Source organism: Schistocerca nitens, chromosome 1, assembly GCF_023898315.1.
Source record: "Schistocerca nitens isolate TAMUIC-IGC-003100 chromosome 1, iqSchNite1.1, whole genome shotgun sequence".
Taxonomy (NCBI): domain Eukaryota; kingdom Metazoa; phylum Arthropoda; class Insecta; order Orthoptera; family Acrididae; genus Schistocerca; species Schistocerca nitens.
In genome coordinates, this window is record NC_064614.1 from 160,462,984 (window position 1) to 160,484,298 (window position 21,315).

The 21,315-nt window shown below is 39.5% G+C and overlaps 1 protein-coding gene and 1 non-coding gene across 3 annotated transcripts in view; both read left to right on the top strand.

Annotated features, from left to right (window-relative positions):
- LOC126244136 (ADP-ribosylation factor-like protein 13B) overlaps positions 1-21,315 on the top strand; it is a 225,396-nt gene that overhangs the window by 172,921 nt on the left and 31,160 nt on the right. For both annotated transcript variants that reach the window (XM_049948212.1, XM_049948213.1), the window contains 2 exons: positions 3,036-3,285; positions 14,118-14,352. In XM_049948212.1, coding sequence (XP_049804169.1) covers positions 3,036-3,285; positions 14,118-14,352 — 485 coding nt within the window. The remainder of the gene's footprint in view (positions 1-3,035; positions 3,286-14,117; positions 14,353-21,315) is intronic.
- Trnat-ugu (transfer RNA threonine (anticodon UGU)) lies at positions 5,206-5,280 on the top strand. Its single transcript has one exon. It is a non-coding gene; the product is annotated as a tRNA-Thr (tRNA).

The window sequence follows — 21,315 nt, forward strand, 5'->3', positions numbered from 1 at the left end:
AGAAGCAAATAACCAGAGCCACTTCCTCATCCTCTCAAACCCAGAACCTCCCACAGAAGAACCACAAAAGTTCCCCACTTGTGACAGGATACTTTCCGGGACTGGATCAGATTCTGAATGTGGCTCTCCAGCAGGGATACGACTTCCTCAAATCCTGCCCTGAAATGAGATCCATCCTTCATGAAATCCTCCCCACTCCACCAAGAGTGTCTTTCCGCCGTCCACCTAACCTTCGTAACCTCTTAGTTCATCCCTATGAAATCCCCAAACCACCTTCCCTACCCTCTGGATCCTACCCTTGTAACCGCCCCCGGTGTAAAACCTGTCCCATGCACCCTCCCACCACCACCTACTCCAGTCCTGTAACCCGGAAGGTGTACACGATCAAAGGCAGAGCCACGTGTGAAAGCACCCACGTGATCTACCAACTGACCTGCCTACACTGTGATGCATTCTATGTGGGAATGACCAGCAACAAACTGTCCATTCGCATGAATGGACACAGGCAGACAGTGTTTGTTGGTAATGAGGATCACCCTGTGGCTAAACATGCCTTGGTGCACGGCCAGCACATTTGGCGCAGTGTTACACCGTCCGGGTTATCTGGATACTTCCCACTAACACCAACCTATCCGAACTCCGGAGATGGGAACTTGCTCTTCAATATATCCTCTCTTCCCGTTATCCACCAGGCCTCAATCTGCGCTAATTTCAAGTTGCCGCCACTCATACCTCACCTGTCATTCAACAACATCTTTGCCTCTGCACTTCTGCCTCGACTGACATCTCTGCCCAAACTCTTTGTCTTTAAATATGTCTGCTTGTGTTTGTATATGTGTGGATGGATATGTGTGTGTGTGCGAGTGTATACCCGTCCTTTTTTCCCCCTAAGGTAAGTCTTTCCGCTCCCGGGATTGGAATGACTCCTTACCCTCCCCCTTAAAACCCACATCCTTTCGTCTTTCCCTCTCCTTCCCTCTTTCCTGATGAGGCAACAGTTTGTTGCAAAAGCTTGAATTTTGTGTGTATGTTTGTGTTTGTTTGTGTGTCTATTGACGTGCCAGCGCTTTCGTTTGGTAAATCACATCATCTTTGTTTTTAGATATATTTTTCCCACGTGGAATGTTTCCCTCTATTAATTTATATCATTAATTTGGATGTTTAGATATGATAGATATGATAGTTTTAATAATCAACTTTCTAAGAAATGCTGAATGTAAAAGTGGAAAAAACCATCCTAGCTTTCAGAACAGACTGTTCCATCTGCAGGGTAAAAGGAGGATAGTTTAGGGAAGATCAGTGTTGAGAGGGATTCACTTGTTGTGGTATCAAGGAAATAACAAATAGTTCTGTTTACGATAGTTCTTCCTTCCTTTATATGTGTTTATTGACATTACTTAAGAGTAAGTACTGGCAAGCCATTCTGCCTTCTTGTAATTTTATAATTTTCTCATGTGACTTTTCCTTTTGATAATATTAATAATAGTGTTGATGATTCCCATGAGTGAACTGCTCATATCAGTGTAGGCCATATTGGCATCTTAATTTGTATGTAAAGCATTATGTCTACCACATCTAATTTACTTCCTGATTTGCTTTGTCTTTCCTGTCACTAGCCATGGGAAGCCATGGGAACCTTCTGTTCTTAATTCTTAAACAATTCTGTTTCCTTCAACCTTTTTCTCTACTTTTCTTGCTTCATTGCATTCCTTGTACCTTTATTTTGCAATAATTTCATTTTGGTGTTCTTTTATGTATTTGTTATCCAAGAAGGATATAAAATATATAATTGCTGCAAAATGTCTAGCAGCAGTTCTCCGAAAGCCACCACTAATGGTCAGCAAGTATCACTCAAATTTTCTTTTATTTTAGTAGCACTCAGTCTATACATTGAAATGCAACAGTTCTCACCTTTAACAACTAAGCTCACATACAGAAGCCTGAGGCATAAAATATGGTGAAGAAGCTAAGCAGGGAATGAAAATTTTGTGGTCATGAAACAGTAGAGAACACTTCTATATGGAGGACATAAACAGGACACATTTGCTTTCAAAGGGTGCAACTTCAGCTGTCGTAATAGTGTGTGAGAGACAGGATGTCACACGTGATCCCTGTGCAACTTTTGCAGTTAAATGTGCAAAACATATTTTATTTTGAGTCCTTTTTCTGATATTCTCTTATATGTGGTGCACATTTTATGTTGTAAAAAGAATATACCTATAGCTGTTAGAAGTAACACACATGTTAAAGTCACTAGTTTTGTCTGATTTCATCATTATTGGCACTTCTCCCCAAAAGCAGATTATTTGTCAAATACTCTTTATGTACTTGAGGATTCTCCTCCAACTATTCACAAGAATGACTGCACACAGACTAGGCATTCTGTTGTAGGGGAACATGGTGATATATTGTAAATGATTTTTTGTTGTGTATTTCATCCTCAGGTCATCCAACAGGTATCTGTACAAGTTTCATCTTCTTTGCTAGTCACCGTCAGATAACTTGAATGTTACATAGTAATGGATCAAAGTACAACGGAACAGGTCAGGAGAAATGTTCACACTGTCCATTACATCATGACTGACTCTGTATTCTGTTCATTTGTACTTTGATGACTTGCTAAGTAGTTGAAATGGCTAATGATACCATTTGTGTAACGTGAGACTGAATTTAAAGTAAAAAGAATTATTAATCACCCCACTTCTCTGTTGTTAAAATATGTTCCTTATGCCTCAATTTTTTTATTAGTTCTCAGGAATACCAAGTCTAGTGACAACATAAAATTACTTAGAAAATTACTTGAAAGTAGCACTAAGGAGCGTGTGAGTTAGTCAGACATGTTTATTTCCTTTCATTTATATATAAATTTAAGTATTCATAATTTGATAATCACTGTATGTCTTCTTTTACCAGTAGAGCATGCTGTGAACTGATTTCATTCCATTTCAAGTTTTTAGCAAAACAGCACTCTTCTTGAATTCATTATTGCCAGCCAATAAACAGGCCATAAATACATGGAACTTTTGTGATTGCAGATGGCTTATGAACTGTATAATAAGTAACTATCAAAACCTAAATGCTCGTGTTGAGAGAGATGTCACAGAACAAAAAATGCTAGATGATGAAGCAAAGAAAGAAAGGCTGGAAAGAGTACAGAAACTAAGACAAGAAAGAGGAGAAATAGCAAATGACAATGGAGGACTTGATGTAAATCATCAGGAGCATCAGTCCAGTGATGGTGATGTGGCCATAGAAAATCCATTCCGTCCAATCTCTCAAGTTGTGGTGAGTTGGCCTTCGTGTTCCATTAAGCCTCTTCGGATCATGTTATGTATTATTAACTCAGTTGCTTTGCTCACTGCATGAACAGTTTCCTGATCATTATTTCATTACTAACTTTCCATTGTGTTTCTAGGTCCTAATTTTACTATGAAGTTTCTGTTGTTTTTATAAATCCTTATTTTATAACTAATTTTCTAAAAAACTGGCAGAAGTAAAGCTGTGAGGACCAGGCGGAGTCGTGCTTCGGTAGCTCAGATGGTAGAGCACTTGCCCACGAAAGGCAAAGGTCCCGAGTTCTAGTCTCGGTCGAGCACACAGTTTTAATCTGCCAGGAAGTTTCATATCAGCGCACACTCCGCTGCAGAGTGAAAATCTCATTCTGGAACTAATTTTCTATTGTGGACAATGTCCTCATTATTTCAGATGTTTTCTTGTGGCAAATACTTGTGTCTACTCTGTAATAGGTGATGAAATAAAGAATATATGGTGCACATTTCTTTGTATAGCTAATAATTTTACTCTTTTGTAAATATGATGTTTCCTTTGACAAAAATGTGTGATTTTTTAAATACTGGATACACATTACATTTCTTTCACCAGTTTTTCTACTCATTTTAAGTTTTGACTGTTTCCCATGTTTTCATTGCTAACATATTGTCTCTTTATTGTATACAATATACATTTTTTGAATAGCAATATTACTATATAAAATTTTGTACTGTTTCAGTGTGGCTAACAACAAAGTACACTATACCAATACTTTAATATTAATTGCAAAAGTATGTGCATTTCAGTTTTTAGAATTGTTCTGGGAAAAGCCTATTCAGAACTGAAATGATAATTAAATGGACACCCTAGCTGCAAACAGGCGTTGATGTACTTCATTGGGGACATGTTGAAAATGTGTGCCCCGACCTGGACTCGAACCCGGGATCTCCTGCTTACATGGCAGACGCTCTATCCAACTGAGCCACCGCGGGCACAGAGGATAGTGCGTCTGCAGGGACTTATCCGTTGCACGCTTCCCGTGAGATCCACATTCCCAACATGTCCACACCACTACATTCGTAGTGCACCTAATCGATGTTTGCCCATCATACTCAGTACTCGTGGCAGATTAATCTACCAAGTCCCGTACGAGTTCGGGCATAGCGTGTGCGTTCGCACAAGAAGGTCAATGGCCGGGAAGTCATATTTTTTAACTATATTTGACGGTAGTATCTGTTCCAGAACGAACAGTTACGGTGGATGACCATGCGGCTTTGCTAGAAATGAAATGGTAATTAAATGGACACCCTAGCTGCAAACAGGCGTTGATGTACTTCATTGGGGACATGTTGAAAATGTGTGTCCCGACCGGGACTCGAACCCGGGATCTCCTGCTTACATGGTAGATGCTCTATCCAACTGAGCCACCGCGGGCACAGAGGATAGTGCGTCTGCAGGGACTTATCCCTTGCACGCTCCCCGTGAGATCCACATTCCCAACATGTCCACACCACTACATTCGTAGTGCACCTAATCGATGTTTGCCCATCATACTCAGTACTCGTGGCAGATTAATCTACCAAGTCCCGTACGAGTTCGGGCATAGCGTGTGCGTTCGCACAAGAAGGTCAATGGCCGGGAAGCCATATTTTTTAACTATATATGACAGTAGTATCTGTTCCAGAACGAACAGTTACCGTGGATGACCGTGCAGCTTTGCTAGAAATGAAATGATTTTTTGACCTTCTTGTGCGAACGCACACGCTATGCCCGAACTCGTACGGGACTTGGTAGATTAATCTGCCACGAGTACTGAGTATGATGGGCAAACATCGATTAGGTGCACTACGAATGTAGTGGTGTGGACATGTTGGGAATGTGGATCTCACGGGGAGCGTGCAAGGGATAAGTCCCTGCAGACGCGCTATCCTCTGTGCCCGCGGTGGCTCAGTTGGATAGAGCGTCTGCCATGTAAGCAGGAGATCCCGGGTTTGAGTCCCGGTCGGGGCACACATTTTCAACATGTCCCCAATGAAGTACATCAACGCCTGTTTGCAGCTAGGGTGTCCATTTAATTATCATTTCATTTCTAGCAAAGCTGGATGGTCATCCATGGTAACTGTTCGTTCTGGAACAGATACTACCGTCATATATAGCTATTCAGAACTGCTGGACTTTGTGGTAAATTCAGATTCTCTTCATCACAAGTCCTGATATTTGTACTACCATATTTCTTTTGTTGAATTACTTAAAAGATGTGGAGTATTTCTATGAAGAACCAGTTAGCGGTTATATGTTTTACTTGCAAGACTTGTGATATAGCAACTTTTGTGTATTGCTAGTAGTATAAAGATTAATTAATTAATTGCCATTCTGTCATAAGAATATAAAGATTCTTACAACAATTGTCAGCAGTTACATTGATTGATAGAATGCTCACCATTTTACTTCTTGTCCTTCTTTCAGTTGTGTTCCAAATATGACACATTTTAAAACTTATTTATAGGCCATCTGGGGGAATCCTTCGTATCCATTCAACATCTAAAACCTCTTGTCTAGTTCACATTCATCGATGACATTTTCATGGTCTGGACTCACAGCAAGGACAACATTTGCTCTTTCCTCCATAGACTCAATACCTACTCCCAAATCCACTCCACCTGATTGTTCTCAATTCATCAAGCCATATTCATAGCTGTTGCTTTCCACCTCTCAGATGGCTCCATAAATATTTCTGATCATATCAAGTGTGCCAACCACCTATAGTGCCTCCACTTCGACAGCTGTCATCTGTTCCACGTCAAAAAATCTCTTCCTTACAGCTTCACCGTCTGTGGACACCACATCTGCATTGGAAATCAGGAGCTCTCCAGTACCACCATGTCCTCAACAGGACTACACCTACCTCATGTCATGCCCTGAGTTGATGGATATCCTATCCAAAATCCTACCCACATCCCCTGAAGTAGTGTTCCGTCACCAACTAAACCTTCAGAATGTTCTTGTCCAGCCCTATTCCAATCCTACTTCCAATCCTGCACCCCATGGGTCATTCCCTTGTGATCAGCCCAGTTGCAAGACCTATCCCATATACAACCCACCACCTCCCACTGCAGTCCATCCACAGATATTTCTTACCCAGTAAAAGGCAGGGCCACATGTGAAACCAGCCATGGTCAGTTATGCTGCAGTTACTGTACAGCATTCTATGTGGGCATGAATGGTCATCACCAAATTGTGGCAAACTGCTGACTTGACCATTCTGTTGCCAAATATGAGTACTAAAAGAAATCTACTAAGTTACAGTTACACAATAAATCACACACATCTAAAGGCTGTAAAAACAAAATATTGGGTTGGTGTATAAGTTTTTAGTGTTTTTCCATTAGTTTAATAAACACAACACATACCTATAACAGAGATTTTAGTCATCAATAATATATTCTCCTTCACTATTTGCAACAGTCGCCCAATGCTGGAGTAACTTTTCAAAAAAATGGTTCAAATGGCTCTGAGCACTATGGGACTTAACTACTGGGGTCATCAGTCCCCTAGAATTTAGAACTACTTAAAGCTAACTAACCTATAGACATCACATACATCTATGCCCGAGGCAGGATTCGAACCTGCAACCGTAGCGGTCGTGCAGTTCCAGACTGTAGCGCCTAGAACCGCTCGGCCACCCCGGCCGGCAGTAACTTTTCAATTCACGACTGTAGAAATGACATGGTTAGGCAAAGAATTTGTTGAGCAACGTTCAGAATGCATTTTCATCTGGAAAGAAAGTTCTCTGAAGGATTTTTGATTGAGAGCAGAAAAGGTGAAAATCTGAGGGCACGCGATAAGGTGAATAAGGTGGACGCAGAATGACTTCCCAACTTGAGTCCTGTATAGTGAGTTTTGTCAGTCTAGCAGAATGTGGGCAGACATTGTCGTGGAGTAGCATCACTTCACGCACTCTTCCTGGCCATTGTTCTTGGATGACATCTGCAAGACATCTCAGTCATTAACAATATATGTCAGCAGTGATGGTTACAGCTTGGGGAAGCAATTAGTAGTACACCACACCATTGCTTTCCCACCAGACAAATAATATTATGTTTTGTGGATATGTGCATGTCTTTGTATGAGGAGTTGCTGCTTTGTTTGGGTTCAACCAGCCCTTTCTTTTCCTTATGTTAGCATAAAGACACCATTTCTTATCACCAGTTATGACACAGGGTAGGAATTGTTGGTGTTCACAAGCCAATTGATGACGACCAAGCAGAGATGTACTTATGGCCACCCGCTGATTTTTGTGATTGTGGCTTAGAGCATGGGTAATCCATTCACTTGATATTTGGACCTTCCCCATTGCATGCAAATGTTACACAATGGTGTAATGATCACAGTTCATCACATTTGCCAGTTTTCAAGTAGGATATCAAAAAAGTTGAAAGAAGGGCAGCTCATTTTGCATTATTGTGGACAGGGGGTAGAGTGCCATGGGCATAATATGTGAACTGGGGGGGGGGGGGGGGGGGGAGACCAATAAAACAGACATTTTTCATTGCAACAGGGTCTTCTTGTGGAATTTTAGTCACCAGGTTTCTTCTCCAATGCAAAAATATTGTAGACATGCCCTCTTACATAGAGAGAAATTATCCTCATAATAAAATAAGAGAAATCAGAGCTCACACAGAAAGATTGAAGTGTTTGTTTGTCCTGCACACTATTTGAGAGTGGAATGGTAGAGAAATAGCTTGAAGGTGATTTGATGAACCCTCTGCCAGGCACTTAATTGTGAATTGCAGAGTTATAATGTAGATGTTGATATAGATGCCACACACCACAACACAAATTATTTTAACAGCTGCTTCACAATGTGGGCTGTTTGGATACTACTTTCCTGCACAAATTTCTCTAACTAAGAAGACGGGCACTGTCACTCCGACATATCTACATCTACATCTGCACTCTGCAAACCACTGTGGGGTGCATGGCAGAGGGTTCATCCCATTGTACCAGTTCTTAGGGTTTCTTTCTGTTCTGTTCATGTATGGAGCATGGGAAGAATGATTGTTTGAATGCCTCTGTGTGTGCAGTAATTATTCCAGTTTTATTCTAATGACCCCTACGTGAGTGAGACATAGGGGGGTTGCAGCGTACTCCTAGAGTCATCATTTAAAGCTGGTTCGTCCAACTTTGTTAACAGACTTTCTCTGGATAGTATATGTAGATCTTCAAGTTCCTTCAGTATCTCTGTGACACTCTTTCACGGATCAAACAAACCTGTGACCATTCGTGCTGCCCTTCTGTGCATACATTCAATATCTCCTGTTAGTCCTATCTAGTATTGGTCCCACACACTTGAGCAGTATTCTAGAACCGGTCACACAAGTGATATGTAAACAATTTTCTTTGTAGATTGATTGCACTTCCCTGTATTTTATCAATAAACTAAAGTTTACCACCTGTTTTACCCAAGAATGAACCTACTTGATCGTTCCATTTTATTTCCCTACAAAGTGTTACACCCAGTTATTTGTGTGAGTGGGCCGATTCCAACAGTGACTCATTGATATTATAGTCACAGGATATATGTTTTTTTTTTTTTTCATTTTGTGGAGTGCAAAATTTTACATCTCTGAACATATAAGCAAGTTGCCAATCTCTGCACCACTTTGGAATCTCATCAAGATCTGGCTGAATATTTATGCAGCTTTTTTCAGACAGTTTTTCATTATAGATAGCTGTATCATCTGCTAAAAGCCTGATTTTACTATTAATATTGTCCGCAAGGTCATTAATAAACAACATAAACAACAAGTTTCCCAACACACTTCACTGGCACACTTGAAGTTACTTCTACATCTGATGATGACTCGCCATACAAGATAACATGCTGCCCCCTCTCTACCAAAAAGTCCTCAGTCCAGTCACAAATTTCACTTGATATCCCATATGATTGTACTTTTGACAATAAGAGTAGGTGTGGTACTGAGTTAAATGAAGAAATGCAGTATCTACCTGACTACTTTGATCCAAAGCTTTCAGTGTATCATGTGAGAAAAGCGCAAGTTGGGTTTCACATGATCGACGTTTTCGAAATCCGTGCTGGTTGGCATCTTGCGCTTTTGTAATCTCCCTGGCCTAAACCTCCACTAACTTTTTCCCGTTGCCTTACTTTGCCTTTTCCCTTCTCTCTTTTGTCCATACCACTCCATCCAGATCATACACTGCCTTCGCCCACTACTCCTCCCCTCCCCACTCGCCCAAGTGGGCATTCTCACTCTCCCTCTTCCTATCTTCCTCTGTTTTCTCACTCTCCTCTCTCCCTTATTCATCCCTTCTCTCTTTCCCTCTTCATCTTCACCTTTCTCTCCTCCCCCCCCCTCACAGTTCCCTTCCTCTCCCACTTCTCCCACTTCCTACATCCTCTTTTCTCATCTTGTCGTGTGACTGTCCAAAGATCTGCCTCTTTCCTGCTACTCCCTCCTTGTGACCTTATTTCCTACCCCGTCCATGCATCCTCCCCCCCTCCCCTTCCACTTCCATAAGCTCAGGCAACTGTTTTTACTAATGAAGTATCAATAATTAGTCTTGCCATGGGCACTGGAGTATGAGTTTCAGGGTCTGTGTGGTTTTGTGTTTGAGTATGAATGTATTGCTGGAAAAAGAGCTAGTGCTTGAAAACTAGTGTGAATGCTGTTTTTTGTTGTGTGTTACTGTACCCCATGCCTCGATTTGCTGTAGATGAGTGGTTGTCTTTCCTTTATTTTACTTATTTTGAAACTCCTTAAATTCAACTATTTTTATTCTTCATTTAATAAAAGTACGGAACTTGCAATTAAATTACAGTTGGCATTGCTTAATATCAAGAACCAGATAATAGATTGGCACAGTTCAACAAAACTGATTTGCATAGTCACTGTCACTTGTACTCCATGTAACAAGTAACACAGCTCATATCCATAATGAAAAACTAGTTGGAATTTACATCTCACATGCAACTTAAATTTAGTAATGTAATTTCTGGCAGAATGTAAATAATTTAGGACTAAAGGATTCCACACACTGAATAGCTATTTGGTGAGTACACTCCTTTAGTACTAATCATTTATAGACAGCATAAATTGCTGTTTTTTTTTTAATTGAAAAAAAAGTGGAAAAAGGAAATAATGTAAAATTTGCTATGAACACAATGTGGGAAGCAGCACAGTGCTTCAAGGTGACCAACTATGAAGTGGTGAAGTGAAAGTCTGAGGTTTGACACTGACTAGCTTAAGATCATATATAAATCTACTAACTATAAACAAATGTGGCATTTCCATGCCTATAATTACTCTGACTAAACTAGAGGTTGGAGTCCTTCACTCTCTTCAATGTCATCTCTACTGTTCTTGCAAATTTTTAAATGTGTACCTTAGATCTTTGCTCAGAAATCTCTCTGCTCTTGTTTCCTTTCTCCCTCTCTCTCATTATTCATAATGGTTTCAGCTTGTTATGTTTTTATTTCACTCCTTGCATACATCTTTCCTGGAACTTTAATAATACTGCAGATTATTTTTGTGTTTTCTTTTGTATGTAATTCAGCTTGCAAGATTTTTTTTATTTTAGTATTAGGTATTTGTCCTTTTTCTGTAGTTATATGTTTCCCTCTTAAGCCCCCATTAAGTTCATGGTCATTCTGTACTCCAGGTTAGTGATCAAGAATTGATGCTTTGCATTTAGTGTGCTCAATTGTTTCACTGCCAAATGAAGTGAAGCTTGTGAATAGTGTGCCCAGTTTGTGCTACATGGAGTCCCTAATCCAAATCAACAACTCACAATGCATAGAAAGAATAGTCAAAGTATAATCTCACCTAAATCAAGTACCAATGGCAAAACCAATTTCCCCATTTTTATTGTTTATTTAACATAATATGGTCAGAGATGGATAGTGAAATTAGCGGTCATGCTATTCAAAAAGATTTGTAAAATGAGTTCTACATCTAAACTACACCTGTGTGGCTACTCAGCAAATCACACTTAAATGCCTGGCAGAGGTTTCATCGAACCACCTTCACAATAATTCTCTGTTATTCTGCTCTTGAACAGTGCATGGAAAAAACAAACAACTGCATCTTTCAGTGAGAGCTCTGATTTCCTTTATTTTATTATGATGATATTTTCTCCCTTAGTAGGCTGGTGATTGAAATTTTGTGAGAAGATCCCACTGCAATAGGAAATGCCTTTGTTTTTATAAAGTCCACTCCAAGTACTGTATCATGTCTGTGACCCCCCACCCCCCATTTCTCAATAATACAAAATGAACTGCCCTTTTTGAACATTCTTGATGTATTCTGTTAATCCTATCTGGTAAGGATCCCACACTGTGCAGCAGTAGTCTGTAAGAGGATGGACAAGCGTAATGTAGGCAGTCTCTTTAGTAGATCTGTTGCATCTTTTAAGTGCTCTGCCAGTAAAACACTTTCTCCAGAACATTTTTTATGTGTTCTTTCCTATTTAAGTTGTTTGTAATTGTAATTCCAAGTTATTTAGCTGAATTTACAGTCTTTGAATTTGATTGATTTATCATGTAACCAAAGTTTAACGCATTCCTTTTAGCACTCGTGTGGAGGATGACCTCACAATTGTCATTATTTAGGGTCAATTGCCAATTTTTACACCCTACAGGTATCTTATCTAAATTGTTTTGCAGTTTATTTTGGTCTTATGAGACTTTATTTTATGATAAATGACAGGATCATCTGCAAACATCCAAAGACAGCTGCTCAGATTGTCTCCTAAATTGTTTATATAGATCAGGAACAACAGAGGGCCTATAACACTATCTTGGAGAATGACAAAAATCACTTCTGTTTTACCCAATGACTTTCTGTCAGGTATTATGAACTGTGAGCTCTCCAACAGGAAATCGCAAATCTAATCACATAACTGGGACGATGTTCAACAAGCACACAATTTGATTACAAGCTGCTTGTGAGATATGGTGTCAAAAGCTTTGTCAAAATGTAGAAATACAGAATCAATTTGGAATCCCTTGTCAATAGCACTCAACACTTTGTGTGAGTGAAGAGCTAGTTGTGTCTCACAAGAATGATGTTTTCTAAATCAGTGTTGACTGAGTGTTTGTAGACCATTCCCTTTAAGGTAATTCATAATGTTTGAACACAATATATGTTCCAAAATCCTGCTGCATATCAATGTTAATGATATGGGCCTGTAATGTAGTGGATTACTTCTAATGCTTTTCTTGAATATTGGTGCGACGTGTGCATCTTTCCAGTCATTGGGTATGGATCTTTCGTCAAGCGAATGGCTGTATATGATTGTTAACTATGAAGCTATTGCATCAGCATACTCTGAAAGGAACATAATGGGTGTACATTCTGGACTGGAAGACTTGCTTTATTATGTAATGTAAACTGCTTCTCTATTCTGATGATGTCTTCTTCTAAGTTATTCATGTAGGCAGTTGCTCTTCATTTTAATTCAGGAATATTTGCTTCATCTTCTTTAGTGAAGGAATTTTGGAAGGCTGTGTTTAGTAACTCTGTTTAGCAGCACTATCATAATAGAATTTCCATTGCTGTTGTGCAGAGAAGACAAAGATTGTGTCTTGCCGCTAGTATACTTTACATACGACCAGAACCTCCTAGCAGTGGTAGCATTATCAAAGGTGAAAAATAATAAGCAGCAGGATTTAACTGTTCTAAGTGATTGTTCTCAGTTTTAATATCTAAACTCATAGATTTTACTTTACTACCCTGAAAAACAAAACTATAATGTAATTAAAATTATCTGTTAGCTGACATGTCACACCTCAGAACTTAATTTCTCCAGTCAGGACTCCCAGCATCATACACAAACTGTCTGCCATTGCCAGTATGCCATAGTCTATTAGTCTTCACTGAGGTGCACCTGGCAGCCAGTGTAACATTGCTGTAGTGCATAATAAACATAATAAAACTAGTACTTTCAGTGAGAGAGTAAAAAGAGATTATTTTCCTGCTACCAGAGTTTTGCAATATTTAAATGTGAATCTTTCAGTTTGATGCTTTCTTCATCTCTTCCTATCCCTGTGCTAATCTCTGTCTATAAACTGGTTTGAATGTTCTATGCTTTGTCTGTACTAAAATTTTCACATCACAGCCCAGAGGCTGTCCCACTAACCTGTCTCTCTAACCTGTGTTTTACATAGATTCTTGCCCACTCATCCATTTTGGTGCATCTTAATTTCTTACCTGACCGGTATACTTACTTTTTAATGTTTAACATTCTTCAGTAGCACCATATTTCAGACACTTACATTCTCTTTGTCTCTAAATTTTCCAGTGCACATGTCTTACTTCCATACAATGATATGTTCCAGACATGCACTTTAAGGGACTTCTTCATTAATTCCATATCAGTTTTTACTAACAGAGGACCTCATTTATCAAATATAGCTGTCTTTGCTTGCACATGTGTATTTCTCATACCCTTTCCCCCCCCCCAGCCATCCTGTGTTATCTTACTTTGTAGATAGCAGAATTCTTTAGCCTTGTACTACTGTGTTGTTCTAAATTTTTGTATTAAACTAGTCACTGTTCTTTCTTCATCACCTTCATCTAGACTTTGATTCCATTAAACCCTGTTCTTAGCTAAATACATAGCCAATTTTGCTCAACAGATCGTCTATGTCTATCTTACTTTTGACCAGAAAAGCAGAATGGCTGTCCTGTCTGTTAAGATTAGAAATTGAATCTGTTTACTATCACATTTGATGACAGTTCTAATGGTAAAAGGCTAAAACAGTTTCTCTTTGCCAATAGGTTTATGTAGTTGTTAGAATAAAGTAAATTATTGATTTTATTTTCCAGGCCATTGATGCAGAGGATGCAGCAAAGAGAGATACTCTAGAGTTGGTTCATGACACAGGATATCCTAATGTGCTGCCTGAGACTGGCAACACAAAAAGATTTGTAAAACGAGTTAGCAATGGTAGCATTAGTTTTGCAGAAGATAACTCACTGTTTAGCAAAATACGCACTTCTTTAGATACCACAGTCCACAAGGCAGTTAAAACAACAGCCTCGGCTTCAGAAACTGTTGGAGGTAAGTTACCAATAAATATTCTAACAATTTACAGGAATTCAACAGAATAGTTTCTTTGACAACTGTCAGTATTTTGATGGGCACACAGCCCATCATTTTTTTTTTTTTTTTTTTTTTTTGGAACAAATGCAATGAGAGAATGCTCTGCAGGAAAATTTAAAATCTCATTTTGCCCCCCCTCCCCCACACCATAAGCAAGTAGTACCACCACACAACCAAAGATGATCAGTATCAGAAGTTATCAATAGTGACTATTAGTTATCAACAGGTGAGCAGCTAGCATTAACCCTGTATCACTGTTATTTGACCAGTGAGAAAGCAGGATTCCAAGCAGAAATTAAGGGAGAAGCAAGGGAGAAGCTCCATCTCTATTTATAAGGCAGTTTGCTAATTAAATCGCAATTGCTTCCTTAATAACAGTATCCCAATAACTAGAAGCGCATGCCAGAAGTTCTGAGTTGGTATATTCTATAGGCAGTGTTTTGTAACAGTAGATCTCCTCAGACATTGTAAGTGTGTGTGACACTTATGCTCAATACACTGGTTGTCCACAGGCCTGATAATCTGACCAATGTATGACACGCCCAACTGCAAGACATACATTAGAGACCTGACATATGTAAACTGAGGACATCCTTTGCAGTCCATAAAAGGGTTCTAATCTCAAAAAATACACTTCACACCATGCTTTTGCAGATTATGACCAATCTTGTTGGAAATGCTAACTGTGTAAGGCAAAAAGGCTGTAGACTTAGGTGCCACATTGTTGCTTTAATCACTCTCCTGATTCATGGTTAGTCATTAGTGTAATGTGCATCTGATCTGTCTTTCATTATAACCCTTCTGGTAAAGGTGATTTTGAAACGAGTCAGCTCAGCTAACAAACTTTCACGATCTGAGGTGGCGTGATACGTATGAACCAAGTATGAAGTATTCCTTCACACTGTGCTGGAGGGCGACAACTACTAGTCTGAAGTTACAAATAGATGTGCATTGGCTACCTGTAAATGGCATGTCCTACTGTACCATCTTCCTTCTTCTTGACGAACACATCAAGGAAGGGAAGGCAGCCATCATTTTCTGTGGGCTTTATGAAGCAGATATTTGGGTGAATTTAATTCAGATGTTTCAAAAATCTGTTTAAATTCTCACTTCCACAAGACCAAACAACAAAAGTATGATCAGCACATCTGAAAAAAGCACACAGGTGTCAGTGGCAAGTACAAGGCAGCAAGCATAAAAGTAAATTGTGTATTGCCATGGAAAAAGGTAAAAATAAAACATGTGTAAATTGTAAGGACAACATTTCACAGCTAAATGAACATATTTCCAGTTTTCAACATATAATTGGCACTCTAAAACTGGACATAAAGAAACATTATTCTGGAAAACGTGAGTCACAGATGAACCAAGAAGATTCAGCCTCAGCAGGCAAGTGGAAAACAGAAGAAAACTGTATCCAGGGAGTACAATTTCAAAATATCATTGAAACTTCCGTGTGTAAAAACGGTCCAACTTTAGCGCATATACAGTCAATGTCGAGTGCATAAAAACTTATTGTGTTCGCTACTGAAGATTCAATGACCATGCCAACCGAAGCCAAAAAGTTGGGAAATGAATTGTAAAAAGTAAACAGACAATTACTAGTTGATATTCCAAGAGTGAAAATTGCAAAATATGAAAAAATCTGTGTGTTAGCTGATAGTCGCAGCCAGTGAATTTCTGCAGTGTTAACGGAAAAATACATCATCAAGGCATCTGAATTTGTGAAGCCTGGTGCTCCATTATGTGAACTAACAAACCTAACAAAATTAAGTGAAGTAACTAGTTTGACTAAGGATGATTTTGTTGTATTGCTTGGAGGACCCAACAATGTTTATAGAAATGAGACATACAAGGCTAACACAGAACTGAAAAAATGTGTAAATAATTTAACTCATATAAATGTACTCATTGTGAATGTCCCACAGCATCATGATTTACCGAGTTGGTCATCAGTGAACCACAAAATTTGTTTTGTAAGCAACTGTTTCATGGAAATATGCTCATTTCTGGAATGCCGATGTTATAGACATAAATATTTTGTAACACAGGTTCATGGTGTGGGTTCCTGTTGTCACGTCCTAGTTCATGAACCACGGGCAACGTATGGGGGCTACTCTGGGAAGAAGGTAGAGCTGGCAGAGGCTGCAAGTAAGATGGGGTTGGACATTTTAGCTGTTAGTGACATTCGGGTAAGGGGTGAGAAAGAAGAGGAAGTGGGAGAATACAAGGTCTACCTGTCAGGAGTCAAAGCAGGAATAGCACAATGGGGTGTACGGATTTACATCAGGAAAGAAATGGAACCCAGCGTAGTTGCAATAAGGAATGTAAACGAACGACTGATGTGGATAGATTTGACAGTATCTAGCAAGAAAATTAGGATTGTGTCAGTATATTCACATTGTGAAGGGACAGATCAAGATAAAATGGATAGTTTTTATGACGCACTTAGTGATGTAGTTGTTAGAGTAAAGGACAAAGACAGTGTTCTGCTCATGGATGATTTTAATGCCAGGATTGGAAATCGAACAGAAGGGTATGAAAAGGTTATGGGTAAATTTGGAGAGGATATGGAGGCCAACAGGAACGGGAAACAACTCTTGGATTTCTGTGCCAGTATGGGCTTAGTAATCACAAACTCCTTTTTTAAACATAAGAACATTCACCGATATACGTGGGAAGGCAGGGGAACCAGATCTGTCATTGACCGTATAATAACAGATCAGGAATTCAGGAAAGCTGTGAGGGACGCACATGTATTCAGGGGATTCTTTGATGACACTGATCACTATTTAATCTGCAGTGAAATTGGTATTGTGAGGCCTAAAGTGCAGGGGGTCAGGTCCATATGTAGGAGGATAAGAGTGGAGAAACTACAGGATAAGGAAATCAGGCACAAGTACATAACAGTGATCTCAGAAAGGTACCAGTTAGTTGAATGTAGTCAATTACAGTCATTGGAAAAGGAATGGACAAGGTACAGGGACACAGTACTAGAAGTGGCTAAAGAATGTCTTGGAGCAGTAGTGTGTAAAGGTAGGATGAAGCAAACAACTTGGTGGAATGACACAGTCAAGGCAGCCTGTAAAAGGAAAAAGAAGGTGTATCAAAAATGGCTACATACTAGAACTCAGGTAGACAGAGAAAATTATGTTGAAGAAAGAAACAAAGCCAAAGAGATAGTTGCAGCATCCAAGAATAAATCACGGGAAGACTTTGGAAACAGGTTGGAGACTTTGGCTCAAGCTGCTGGAAAACCATTCTGGAGTGTAATTAGCAGTCTTCGAAAGGGAGGTAAGAAGGAAATGACAAGTATTTTGGACAGGTCAGGAAAACTGCTGGTGAATCCTGTTGATGCCTTGGGCAGATGGAGGGAATATTTTGAAGAGTTGCTCTATGTAGGTGAAAATACGATCAGTAATGTTTCAGATTTTGATGTACAATGGGATAGGAATGATGATGGAAATAGGATCACATTTGAGGAAGTGGAGAAAATGTTCAATAGATTGCAGTGCAATAAAGCGGCTGGGGTGGATGAAATTAAGTCGGAACACATCAAATACAGTGGAATGTCAGGCCTTAAATGGCTACACAGGATAATTGAAATGGTGTGGGAGTAAGGACAGGTTCCATCAGACTGAATGAAAGCAGTAATCATACCAATCTTTAAACATGGAAACAGAAACGATTGTAACAACTACAGAGGTATCTCTTTAATCAGCGTTGTGGGTAAAATCTTCTCAGGTATTGTTGAAAGGAAAGTGCGAGTATTAGTTGAGGACCAATTGGATGAAAATCAGTGTGGGTTTAGGCCTCTTAGAGGTTGTCAGGACCAGATCTTTAGCCTACAGCAAATAATGGAGAAGTGTTACGAGTGGAACAGGGAATTGTATCTATGCTTTATAGATCTAGATAAGGCATATGACCAGGTTCCTAGGAGGAAGTTATTGTCTGTTCTATGAGATTATGGAATAGGAGGCAAACTTTTGCAAGCAATTAAAGGTCTTTACATAGATAGTCAGGCAGCAGTTATAGTTGATAGTAAATTGAGTTCATGGTTCAGAGTAGTTTCGAGTAGTTTCAGGGGTAAGACAAGGCTGCAACCTGTCTCCACTGTTGTTCATATTATTTATGGATCATATGTTGAAAACAATAGACTGGCTGGGTGAGATTAAGATATGTGAACACAAAATAAGCAGTCTTGCATATGCGGATGACTTAGTTGTGATGGCAGATTCGATTGAAAGTTTGCGAAGTAATATTTCAGAGCTAGATCAGAAATATAAGGACTATGGTATGAAGATTAGCATCTCCAAAACGAAAGTAATGTCAGTTGGAAAGAGGTATAAATGGATTGAGTGCCAAATAGGAGGAACAAAGTTAGAACAGGTGGACAGTTTCAAGTACTTAGGATGCATATTCTCACAGGATGGCACCATAGTGAAAGAACTGGAAGCGAGGTATAGCAAAGCTAATGCAGTGAGCACTCAGCTACGATCTATTCTCTTCTGCAAGAAGGAAGTCAGTACCAAGACTAAGTTATCTGTGCACCGTTCAGTCTTTCGACCAACTTTGTTGTATGGGAGCGAAAGCTGGGTGGATTCAGGTTACCTTATGAATAAGGTTGAGGTTATGAATATGAAAGTAGCTAGGATGATTGCAGGTACTAGTAGATGGGAACAATGGCAGGAGGGTGTCCACAATGAGGAAATCAAAGAAAAACTGGGAATGAACACAATAGATGTAGCAGTCAGGGCGAACAGGCTTAGATGGTGAGGTCATGTTACAAGCGTGGGAGAAGCAAGGTTACCCTAGAGACTCATGGGTTCAGCAGTAGAGGGTAGGAGGAGTCGGGGTAGACCAAGGAGAAGGTACCTGGATTCGGTTAAGAATGATTTTGAAGTAATGGGCTTAGCATCAGAAGAGGCACCAATGTTAGTACTGAATAGGGGATCATGGAGGAATTATATAAGGGGACTATGCTCCAGACTGAACGCTGAAAGGCATAATCAGTCTTAAATCATGATGATGATGATGATGATGATGACACAGGCTCTATACACCTCATGGTCTTCACTTAAATGCATCAGGAAAGGAGTTACTTGCTGATAAAATATTTACTTGTATTTCACAGGACATTGAAGAAACTAGGACAAGTGCCAATTGAATGCTAATCACAGAGCATTTTTGGTGAGCAGCAGACAGTAAAGCCATCAATCAGTTCCAAATTATGAACTGTAACAATCAAATATTAAAACAGAAAGTAACAATCAAATATTAAAATAGATGTAAATTACACAATGGTTCAAGCCAATAAGGACGGAGGTGAATGAAACAAATTTTGCAAGCTCCAAAAATAACTTTACCACTTGATCACCACGAGGAAGCGGAAGCCATGTTCAACAAATACACAAAGAATTTTTTAGGCATAACATCACCTGCAGAAGAAGAAGAAGAAGAAGAAGAACAAGAAGTACCAGCAGCAACAGAAGTAAACACAACAGCCAAACAGACTGCACAAGGAGCAGCAAGCAGATGGAAAGTAGTGCACATATCTAGTCGGAAAGTATTTTTAACTACAGATACAGAGAGCAAGAAGCACCCAAGATAAGTGACACCTTTACAAATGAGTCTAACCTGTCCATCTTTCATCAAAACATTAGGGGACTTAGCAGCAAAGTAGGTCAGCTATCAGTTAATATAAATGACAGAATTTGTATAAACAATGCTCATCATGTCACAAATGGCATTAACTTATTACATTTAGAATCTAACTACAACATTGCAAGCTAATACTCTAGGGACAACAAGGAAAGAGGTGGTGCAGCTATTTTTGTTAAAAATAATGTCATATTTAGAGCTGTACATGTAAGGAAATACTGGTTAGAGCAACTGTTTGAAGCACTGCAATACAAGTTACAGTATATAGCTCCCAAGTAATAGTAGTGGCTATTTACAGGGTAACTGGAACTAACTGGTCTTGGTAAAGTTCTATGTACTGACTTGGCAGAAAATCCTAAGAAATTTTGGTCTTATGTCAAAGTGGTAGGTGGATCAAACAAAATGTCCAGACACTCTGTGACAAAAATGGTTTTGGAACAGAGGATGACAGACCAAAGGCTGAAATACTAAATGTCTTTTCCCAAAGCTGTTTCATAGAGGAAGACTGCACTGTAGTTCCTTCTCTAGATTGTCACACAGATGACAAAATGGTAGATATCGAAATAGACAACAGAGGGATAGAGAAACCATTAAAATTGGTCAAAAGAGGAAAGGCCGCTGGACCTGATGGGATACCAGTTCGATTTTACACAGAGTATGTGAAGGAACTTGCCCCCCTTCTTGCTGCAGTGTACCGTAGGTCTCTAGAAGAGCATAGCATTCCCAAGGACTGGAAAAGGGCACAGGTCATCACCGTTTTCAAGAAGGGACATCGAACAGATGTGCAGAACTATAGACATATATCTCTAACATTGATCAGTTGTAGAATTTTGGAACACATATTATGTTCGAGTATAATGACTTTTCTTGAGACTAGAAATCTACTCTGTAGGAATCAGCATGGGTTTCGAAAAAGACGATCGTGTGAAACCCAGCTCGCGCTATTCGTCCACGAGACTCAGAGGACCATAGACACGGGTTCCCAGGTAGCTGCCGTGTTTCTTGACTTCCACAAGGCATTTGATACAGTTCCCCACAGTCGTTTAATGGACAAAGTAAGAGCATATGGACTATCAGACCAATTGTGTGATTGGATTGAACGGTTCCTAGATAACAGAACGCAGCATGTCATTCTCAATGGAGAGAAGTCTTCCGAAGTAAGAGTAATTTCAGGTGTGCCGTAGGGGAGTGTCGTAGGACCATTGCTATTCACAATATACATAAATGACCTTGTGGATAACATCAGAAGTTCATTGAGGC